Source organism: Cannabis sativa, chromosome 4 (genome assembly GCF_029168945.1).
Source record: "Cannabis sativa cultivar Pink pepper isolate KNU-18-1 chromosome 4, ASM2916894v1, whole genome shotgun sequence".
Lineage (NCBI taxonomy): Eukaryota > Viridiplantae > Streptophyta > Magnoliopsida > Rosales > Cannabaceae > Cannabis > Cannabis sativa.
In genome coordinates this window covers 42,280,585-42,292,484 of record NC_083604.1, presented here as the reverse complement: position 1 = coordinate 42,292,484, position 11,900 = coordinate 42,280,585, and the positions used below count along the sequence as shown (strand labels likewise).

The window sequence follows — 11,900 nt, the reverse complement described above, 5'->3', positions numbered from 1 at the left end:
TTAATGCTTCTCCCCAGAGGGACTCAGGTAAGGTAGAATGAGCGATCATGCTCCTTACCATATCCTTAAGAGTCCTATTTCGTCTCTCAGCAACACCATTCATGCTAGGTGATCCTGGCATGGTGTACTGTGGGACAATACCACATTCCTCTAGGAATTTAGCAAATGGTCCTGGACGTTGTTCACCTGAGCCATCATATCTACCGTAGTACTCACCACCACGATCAGATTTGACGTTCTTAATCCTTTTGTTGAGTTGATTCTCAACTTCAGCTTTGTAAGCTTTGAACACGTCCACAGACTGAGATTTTTCATGAATGAGATATAGGTACCCATAACGTGAGTAATCGTCTATGAATGATATAAAATATTGTTGACCATTCCAAGATGCCGTAGGGAATGGCCCACAAATATCTGTGTGAATCAATTCTAAGACTTCTGAAGCTCTATTGGCACCTAATCTCTTAGTTTTGGTCTGTTTTCCCTTGATACAATCTACACAGACATTGAAATCTGTGAAGTCAAGAGACTCTAAAATGTCATCAGACACAAGACGCTCAATTCTACCTCTTGAGATATGACCTAAGCGTTTATGCCATAATGACGCTGAATTTTCTTTATTTAATTTGCGTTTAGTACCTCGTGATTCCACATGCAAGGTTTCATTATAGGATGCAATTGTTTCTAACAAATAAAGATTGTCATAAGTATTCAAATAACCAGTTCCAATAATATTTGAATTTAAAGACAAAGTAAACTGATTGTTTCCAAATGAACAACAATATCCAAATTTGTCCAACAAAGAAACAGAAACTAAATTCCGCCTAAAAGACGGCACAACAAAAGTGTCTTTCAAATCCAAATAAGAACCAGTTCCTAATAACAATCTGAAATGCCCAATTGCTTCCACTTCCACCGATTGACCATCGCCCACAAAGATGTATCTTTCACCATCACTTGGCTTTCGGTAGCTCAGGCAACCCTGCATAGAAACACTTATGTGAGTAGTAGCACCGTAATCTATCCACCAAGTGTTTCTAGGTACCGAAACTAAATTAACCTCGTAACGTACCAAAGCAAGATTAATACCTTTCTTTACACGCCATGCGTGATATTTGGCACAATCTTTCTTCACATGTCCAGTTGGTCACAAAAGAAACAACCCTTAGAATCCTGTTGTTGTTTCTTTTGAACTGGACCCTTAGCAGCTTCATTCTCAAATTTCCTTTTCTTGCCCTTATCCTTAGGAGTAGTGGCCAAATGAGCACTTTCGGTTTTGTCCTTTTTCAACCTTTCTTCCTCTTGCACACAATGAGAAATAAGCTCGTTGAGAGTCCATTTCTCCTTTTGACATTGTAACTAATTTTAAATTGGTTAAACTGTGGAGGAAGCGTTAACAAAACCATGAGTACAAGTACATCATCCGAAAGCTCAATCTTAAGTGTCCTTAATCTTGAGACAATATGATGCATTTCCATAATGTACTCCCTTACATTTCCTTGACCCTTATACTTCATGTTCATTAAAGAACCAAGAAGTGTTGTCATTTCAACCTTATCGTTTTTAGCAAAACGTTCCTCAATTTGTTCAAGGAAATTCTTAGCCATAGTAACCCCTTCGGATTCTGTGCCCCAAAAGGCTTCTGGAATGCTGTGTTTCATAATCATTAGACTCATGCGATTTGAACGATCCCACCTCTCAAATTCCCTTTTATCATCATGGGAACTTTCCTTAGTGAGAGGTGCAGGTTGTTCATTCCTTAGTGCATGGTCCAAATCCATACATCCCAGAACTATAAGTAGGTTCCTTTTCCAATCCTTGAAATTGGTCCCATTAAGCATAGGAATAGAATTAATGTTAGCAGATATTGAAGCAGCAGAAGATGAACTAGCTGAATATAGAACAAATGAAACAAGCTCACATTAATATGCATAATTAAACAATAAATTCAAAATTTGGTTAATCCCATCTCAAGATACCAAACACACATTAATATCAAGTCTTTGGACAGTAATATTAACTGTAAGCGGTACTCTTGGTGTAGCAATCAAATATTGACAATAAAATTGTGTCAAACAATAGGTTAATCTTTGGACTAACGTATTGCTCACACAAAATACCTTATAATTGTCACATATTTATTGCCACAGGTATGTTTGAAATCTAGCAAAATATTCACTTACCTTTGGGCTAGTCAATATAAGCATCAATTACAAACATACAACCATCCTAATATTTAAATAAATTAATCTACACAAAAGAGGTCACTTTGGCAACATATTGTTTCAACTAATTTACTCAAAATATTAGTCATTAACCAACACCAAAATTTGAATTAAATTGTTCCAAATATATATCACTAAAACCATACACTAAATATATGTATTAAACATCATTTTTCTTTTAATCCATTACAATTCTAAAGATAATATATATACAAAGCCCATAAGCACGGTGTTGAAAAAAAAAAAAAAAAAAAAAAAGAAAGGAAACCGAACTTTATGGGACTTATCGATGTATTGAAGCATGAATTGATGTACTGAAGCATTAATTTATCAATAAAAATTGCATATATACATGAAATTCATTAACATCAAGCCATAATAATACAATTCAATACTGAAGACATATATCGATGTGATCAAATATATATAATATGCATAAAACTTTAATAAATTGACAAACAAAAGTATAGCCGAAACAGTAGTCACTGACTGAAGCTTAACGCAAGAAAAAATAATAATAATAATAATCATCATACTGAAACGAATTAACTCATGTATATATATATATTATACATAAACAATACCAAATTCCCATTCAATGATACATAACACCAATCATAATATATGTATTCATGAATCAAAAAATTTCACGCCGAATATCAACCAAAATTCAAAATATTACGGCACAATAATAATTAAAGAAAAATCAAAACCCTAATTTTTAAAAAATCCCCAATTTCATAAACCAAAACATCAGATCTTCAATTAATTCAACAAAGGTGGCTCTGGTACCACTTGTTAGGGTTAAAAAAAAACACTCAAAGAAATATATAAATCACAGATCTAAACATATTCCTAAAGTGCTTTAATATAGAAAACCCTAAGTCATATAAATCTATAAAGCCTTTGCTAAATTAAAGAAGAAGATGATGATAAAAGATCAGCGGAAGCACTAACCTGAAGCCATTGTTGGAGATTGCAGAGAAGGTTTTGATCTTCCAAGAATACACTATTTTCTTAGGTATTTTCTCTGATGGAGAAGGAGAGAATACAGAAACCCTAGTGTTTCTTGGGGACCACTACCTATTTATAGAGTCATCTTAGAATAACTCTTGGGTATTTATAATTTGGCCCCTCAACAAATTATAAATTAACTTATGGTATCTACACATTAATTCCATGACACTTTAATACCCTTTTGATACCCATAACATAATTGGTCACTTAATTTTGTATCACACTTTATAATAGCATATACATTATACATATGTGCCCACAAAAGATTTTTAATCCAACAGTAATTTGTACTTAACAAATTTTTTTACATCATCAACTAAACTACCAACAGAACTAGAATAATTGCTGAAAATACATCTATTCCTGTTGAGCCAAATATTATAGATTACAGTCGCCAAAACAGTAATGTTGAGCCGATGTAGCCTAGCTCGACCTGTCAAAATTACCCAATCATACTATCCATTGTAATCTGTCGGCCAAGCCCTGAATCCCAACCACGAAAAAGTTGTATTCAAGACTTTTTGAGACAACAGACATCTAAAGAAGAGATGTTCATGGGATTTCTCCTTCTCCTCACAAACCGGACAAAGGTTTGAATTAAGCACTATATGAAACCGAGATAATTTTTTAATTACAAATGAAATTTTATGTGTAATATAGTTTTTTTTTTCTTTTATGAATACATAATATATGTAAAATCTCTATTTTATATGATTGGCACAAATATTAATTATAACGTAATAAAAATAAAGGCACATCTAGAATGAAGTTATTTATAATAATTAAAAATTATAAAAAAAATAATGTATTTAGTTTCATTTAAAATAACTTAGTTCCAACATTTTTTTAGCTAATAAAATTTCTTATAGGACAAAATTAATTAATAAAAAACTATGATAAAAAAATTTTAAAATAAAATTAATTATAATAAACTGTATATTATTATATATTGGATGAAAAATAACTTATATACTAAGACAATAAAAATAAAAAAAAAATAAAAACTTATAGGATAAGAAATTAATTAACCGCCCATAATAAAAGAAAATACTCTATTAGAAAATTTATAAATAATGTGGGACATTTAATTTTAATGTATTTGAGGAAGAAATTTTATGTATATTTTTGTTTGTGTAGTTCTTTTTCAAACAAAATAGAAAAAATTTATAAAATTTTAAAAAGTGAATGAAAAAAAAATCTAAAATGTCACCTAAATATATATTTTGTGCTTCTCATTATAATATACATATACATATATATAGATTTTAGTGCTTAAATTAATGTTATAGTGAGTGTGATTAAATATATATATCAAAAAAAGTAACATTTATAGTTAATATATATAATTTTTTTATATGTATAATTATATGAAATGGTTTTTTTTTTTTTTAGTTGGGAATTATATGAAATGGTTTTGAATCTTCTTAGAAGAATTTTTATATATACATTGTTTTTGTATTACACCTCATGTACCACCAAAACCTCTATGACCAGGTTGATATGGTTTTGATTCACCACTCGCAACCTCAATTCCTAAAGATGGGCATTAAAGATTTGTTTTCAAATATTTTAAAACTTTTATTTGTCTGTACCTGCCTTCAATATTGTTACGGATTCAATGCTCGTATGTATATTGATTGCCAAATCAATAATAATTATATGACTAGAATTAGGGCTGTTTATACATTTCACTCTCATCACCTTAATGCCCTTTGTTTCACCAACCATAACACTCGGATCTTCTTCACACATGTCACCTTTTTTTTTGTTTGAAATACATATCAAGTATTGTTGTAAAACACTTCTGCCAAAAAAAAAAGTATTTCTGTAAAATAATTCAGCAAAAAAAAAAGTGTTGTTGTAAAGCAATATTTTGAAATTTATCAAAATAGGCTAATAATATTGCAATTCTTTCGCAAGCATGTCAATGTTTTTCAATTTATTGCTTCTTTACAATAACTTTTTGTTTTAAATGTTCTTATTTTTTTTAACAAATTGTTGACGGTATTTTTTATTTTATTGAACTCAATTACACATATAACATCCTTTCAATTACTAAAATCCTTTCAATATGTGTTTGTTATTAGACTTAAATGCACATATAAAATACATTTAATAGACTAAGATGTTAAAATTTAATTGATTATCATGATAGTTTTATTTACACTCAATTAGTATTCGTCTTATTCATAAATATAGAAAAATATAATAAAATTTATTTTTTATGGCATAAATAAATAATACAAAAAAATATAAAATTAAAAAATAATTAAAGTTTAAAATATATGGAAAAAACAAATAAATTTAATAAAACTTGTAATAATAGGGTTCGCCGAAAAAGTTACTGGGAAAGTCACCGGTGTCGAAAAAGTTGCTGGTGCCAAAAAAGTTAGGGTCGCTGAAAAAGTTATCGGAAAAGTCACTGTCGCCGAAAAAGTCACTGTCCCCGGAAAATTCATCGTCTCAAAAAAAAATCACTGGAAAAATCACCAGAAGTAAGTGTCTTACATATAAACGAAAAATAGAACAAGTTCTATAACATAATGAATAAAAACAAATAATTCAAACTGGTTATAATTGAAATATAACTGAATCTATAACATAATGAATAAAAATAAATAACTCAAATCAATTATAATTAAAATAGGTCTGATTCTATAACAGTGTTATAATGAATAAAAATAAATAATACAAAATAACTCAAATCAGTTATAACTAAAAAGAGCCGATTATATAACATAATGAATACAAACAAGTAACACGCAATAACTCAAACCAATTACAATTAAAAAAATAAAGAGGAAATCAGTTCCGTAACACATAATACCTCATAAAATCGATTATAATTTTTTTTTTAAAAAAAATGGGGATCAATTCTAAAAAATATTAAGGCATAAATATTAAAAAAAACGGTTACATAATAAAATAAATAAACACAAATAATAACAAAGAATAACTCAAATATAATATAAATATGTTATAGCTTTATTGTCTAAATTTTCGGGGGCAGTTTTGTCCTATGTGGCTCGCTTTGGATATTTAGCGGCCCATGGTTTGGCAAAGCATGCTCTTGTTGGAAATTATTTTACCAGGATCTTAGATCTACTCACAAGTATGTTGATTAACACCCTAAATATGAACTTCTAAAACGATTATAAATTAAACACATATAAAGTATGAGAAACCTTACATTGGGTGCAGCGGAATAAAATGTCTCCTTCCGCTCAAATCTCTAACCCTTGTATCCTTTCTGTCGCAGAGTATTATCAAGATCTGAACCTGGATCTCTTTCTCTCCTTTCTTTAGTGTTGAATCTCCTTCTTGTTGAATGTCTTTCTTCACGATCTTCCTCACTATGATTGAGGTATCACTTGCTGTGTGTGGGCACTACTCTATCACTAAGAGGTTCGAAATTTAGAATGAAGAAGAGAGAGAAGAAGGTGGCGGCTAGGTATAGAGAGAGAAGGCTCAGGTTTTTCTCTGAAGGAAACAAGATGTGAAAGTGTTAAGTGTTAAATTTCCTAAAGCCTTCACTATCTATTTATAGCATACCACATAGGGTTAGGTTTGAATTATTTGGCATCAAAATAATGAAAATATCAGATGATAATCCTTATAAAAGTGGTCGGCCATGGCATTATGGATTTGGGCCTCACTTTTGTAATTTTGCAGTTTTAACATTTCTGCATCTCATTTTCTCAAAAATGCCAATTTTCAAATTCAACCATTTAAATGTCAATTCTAATTATTTAATAACTATAAATAATTATTAAATAATATTTTCATTTATCATATTTATTAATTGAACCATACAAAGTATCTTAATTAACAAATATGGCCTAAAAACTCTTTCTTTACAATTTCGCCCTTGCTTAGTGAAAAATTCACAAATAGACACAGTCTAATTTGAGAATTATAATTGATTAATCAAAACCAATTAAATGAGTCTTACAAGTAACATTGTCTCAACTAGTGGGGGGGCCATGGGTCTATATAACCGAGCTTCCAATAAGCAGATCAAGAATTTATAACCTAAATTCACTGACTTATTAATTCTTCGTTGAATCCACGCATAGAACTTAGAATTGCACTCTCAGTATATAGAACGCTCTATATGTTCCACCATATAGACACGTCATTAGTTATCCATTGTTATAATCCTAATTTGATCAATGATCCTCTTTATGAATGATCTACACTGTAAAGGAATTAGATTACCGTAACACCCTACAATGTATTTTATCCTTAAAACACTTAACCCCGTATAAATGATATTTCAGCTATGTGAAATGAGTACTCCACCATTTATTTTCGTTTGGTCAAGCTCGAAGGAAATCATCCTTTACTTTCTATTCGCCAGATAGTCACTGAAACACGAGCTCATCCATTTACTTTTATTTAACTAAGCTCGAAGGGAATCATCACTTGACTTCTATACACCAGTAGAAGCTATAGATTCCATATTTATGTTCAGCACTCCCACTCAGTTATGCTATCATGTTCCCAAAATATACGTATCACCCTGACCCAAAAGTAGGCTTAACTAATAAATCAAAGAACATGAATAGCACTCCTGAGATTGAGCCTAAGCATATCAGGATTTAGATTCTCTTAATCTAAGATCAACTTTTGATATTGACTTGGAAAGATACAACGGTAAGTTTGTAATATCTTATCTAAGTTCAATATCGGTCCAGTCCAATGTATACTCCATACATTCGAAACTAGTATAGTTTACCAATGTCCTGGAAAGAACATAACACTTACTCCAAGTGTAAGTATACTTCATCGCTGATTATCACATCAGTGTAAATCCAAAACACTGATGAACATGGACTAAGTCTTTTGAATCATATAATCACAATCACATTCCACTATATTGACAATACTGTAATTGTGAATGACTATATATTCTGGATTTAACTGATTTTGTGCATATATTAAATATATATATTAAACCATAAACATGTAACATACATGTTAACATAAATCACTTCAAAATTCTATATTGATAACTAATCAGATTGTAATGGGTTTTATTTAGGGCACAAAACCCAACAAACTCCCACTTGCACTATCATAAAACAAGTTGTGCATTACAATCAATCTTTCGTCTCGATCCTCTGATCAAGTGTAGTATATTTGAATCCACCCATATTTCTAGAACCAGGTTCATAAAACTTATGAAACTTCCTTAACTATATGCTTTACTCATCAAGGGATACTGAAATCCTTACTGCCCATTAAGTACATCTGAACAAACAGAAGACATATCTCTCAAATTTTAAAATTTGGAATTGAGATAATGCAGTGTAGAATTTTCTTCAGTAAAATAACTTTCTGGTAATTTCGAATTTACAAAGTTATATGTTCTCTGATGAAGCTTGAATTATTATAGATGGGTTTTTACACTCTTCTACAATAATTCCTCCACCCCCAGAGTAACCACCATCTCAAAATTCTTAATGAGTCGGTGTGGATATTAGGATCACTAGTGCATAGTTCCTTAATATCTAACATATAGGTCACTTTCATAAATCTTTCTTGATTGTCCCCTAATGTTCCCCATTTGATTACATCTCAGATGGCTCCCACTAAATAGTAGATGTCTGGTTAGAAACTTTTAACCATTTACTATTGTTTTGAGGGATATCTCGTTGTGACTTATTATCTTAGTCTGAAACTGTAAGTTTCTCTAAGACTAGGTCAACAACATAGCAGTCTAGTATTTGAAGTGTAGAATACTTGCTAGAGATTAAGCAATCAAATCAAGATACCATAAAATGTTATGAGGATTAGAAATCTTGACTCAAGTCATTCGAATAAACTATGCAAGAATTCTTCTATCTTATTCTCATAATTCTGATAAGTTATTTCTATCCATGTGAATGGTTAGATTTGTTTTATCAGAGGTGTTCTTAAATTCCTATCACAAATATCAACCAAACGAAGATGGGTAAAGAATTTTAATATTCTCCCACTTAACTAAGGTAATGTGATACATTATCAAAGAACTTTAATGTAATCATTAACTATTACAACAGTAAATCTAAACTGGAACATATAATCAAGATCAAGGATTTATTCTGATAATAGCTAATTTATTATATTATTTCCATGTTTAAAATTATGTGTCACAAAGGGTACTGTGGAATAAAGTCCACCCCTAAGTATATAGAGATTATGATCCACCCCTAAAGGTTGTAAAGATCATGATTCCCTAAGTGTGATAGAGAATATGTGGAGTTGAATATAATCCAGAGTTCATTAGATATAAAAGATCGTTGAACTGCATATTATTCTTAACTTTTCTCCACCCCTATCAGATCAAAAGATCTTTTTATTAAACAAATTCTCAATAATTGTTTTAGAATTAACAATTATTCATAAACATAGAAATTATTTCTAGTGTTTATGTAGTAATAACTCTGTAAGGAGTTTAAATAACTATAGAATTTGTATCAATAATAAAAACACATACACATACAAACATAATAAATATAACAATTGGTAATTGATTTATAAGATAAAGTACTGAAGCTCAACTCATAGATTGCAATTAAAAATAAATTTTATTATAAACCAAAAAATTGTTTGCAATATTATGAGAGCCAAACAGGGAATAAAATCCCAAACTTGAAATCCAAATTGTTTGAAAAATTAAACAATTAATTCAAAAATAAAATGAGCTTCTTCTTTATCATAGACGACCTCCATCCACCATCCAGCTTTCAGATCCAACTCGCTAAGAAAGCATCCGAGTTTAAGAAGCTTGAGCTATAAGAAGAATAATAAACAAGTTTAGTAGTCCAGAATTAATAATCCAAATGGATAATAATTCACTAAAACACATCAGTTTATAAAGAAATACCTTGTTTCTTTGCATTAAGCTTAGGACATTGGGATTTCCAATGGACTTTCTCATTACAGTAGAAACATTTTCCTTTTGGTGTATCACCAGAAGCTCCAGCCTTTTTGTTCTTAGCTGCTTTCGCAGCTTGAGCTCGCTTCTTGGCATTTTTCCACTTCTTCTTATTATTGGATTTGGAAGTAGAAGCAACGTGTGCCTCAGGATTACTCGTCTTATTACCATTTCCAGAATTCTGAGGTTTATTCCCTCTTTTCTTGGGACCTCCAATCAAATTTTCATATGTCTGAAGGTCGTTGACTAAAGTATGAAAGTCTTGTTCCTTCTTATTCATGACATAATTTGATGTATAGGGCAGAAAATCAGGAGTCAGACTATTCAAGATGAGACTCACTTGAGTAGTTTGATCCATTTCAGCACCATGATTCTTGGCTTCCTGGAAATAACTAGCCATCTGGAGAAGGTGATCACGCACATTCTGATGGGGTTCCATTCATGCGTTGATGAATTTCTTAGTCGCGTCAAAGCGAGACTGGATAGATGCCATACCGAATAGCTCAGTTAACTGCGTCATGATTTCTGCAGCCGTGACAGTGTTAGCAAACCTTGTTTTCAAGGTGTCAACCATGCTGGAAAGCATGAAGTAACGAGCTTTGTTGTTAGCATTTTGCCAACACTCGAACTTCTCTTTAACAGCTTTGGTTGCATTGTCACCTGGCTGCTCAGGGGACGGCTGAGTCAACACAAACAGGGCACTTTCACCTATGAGAGCAATATTAATGTTCTCTCTCCATTTTGGGAAGTTAGCTCCATTTAGCTTATTTTCAGTCAACAGTGATAACATGGGATTCGACATTGCAATTCAGGATACTACAAGATAATAAATAGATATCAATTATGGTTTAACACAAAATCTTATTCAGAAATTATTAGCACATAGCAAGTAGGAATGACTAGAGAAAATACTAAAAAATATAATCCTAAATAATTTCCAAGGTTATCAACAAACTGATATCAGTGTCCCGTTTAGGCGAGAGACAAAGCTATCATCCATTGAATAGAGTTGTCAGCTCGTCTAAAATAACAAACATTCTAGCAACCGTTTATTCGATCGAAAAGAGAATCCGACGTTGTCCCGTTTAGGCGAGAGTCAAGGTCATTCCTATTTCATGAGCTTCCACCATTGTTTCATACGTTTGTAAGTCTTATACACTCGCCACCACTAGGGTGATCAATACTAATATAAAAAACTTACAAATATACTTATCTTTCGAGATTAAACGGTGCTAACTTGCTAATGAACGTTCCTCCATTAGGGAGGATTACTCACTAAAACAATAGCTATGTAAAACCAACAATGGAGATCGAATATCTTAATAATAAAACTCATTATTTAAAATGTATTTTCTTCTATTATTTATTTATTTTAAATATATATATATTTATTAAATTTTAAATTTAGAATAAAACTCTAAATAAAATTTAATTTAATATTTATAAAATTAAACTCAAATGGTTAAGAAAATAAAATGAATTATTTCCATATTAGTATTAATTTTCCAATAAATATTAAGAAAATTACTTAATTTAAGTTGTATTAATTTAAATTAATTTGCAACTCAAATTATAATTTTCTACAAATATATATATATATATATTGTATTTCCAAAAATATACAATTTTCGAAATACATTAAAATAAATCAAACTATACTTAAAAAATACTTCAAGCAAGGATACTATCTATCTAGATTTTCTTGACTAATTAATTCAATTTCTAATAATATATTT

At 30.6% G+C, this 11,900-nt stretch overlaps 1 protein-coding gene across 1 annotated transcript; it reads right to left on the bottom strand.

The window, feature by feature from the left end:
* Positions 1-706: 706 nt before the first annotated feature.
* Positions 707-3,556, bottom strand: LOC133037221 (uncharacterized). Its single transcript, XM_061114103.1, has 3 exons — positions 3,183-3,556; positions 1,090-1,891; positions 707-982 (listed from the first exon to the last, which is right to left on the bottom strand). The coding sequence occupies exons 1-2, from the start codon at positions 3,190-3,192 to the stop codon at positions 1,287-1,289; spliced, it is 615 nt and encodes a 204-aa protein (XP_060970086.1). The 5' UTR covers positions 3,193-3,556; the 3' UTR covers positions 707-982; positions 1,090-1,286.
* Positions 3,557-11,900: the final 8,344 nt, after the last annotated feature.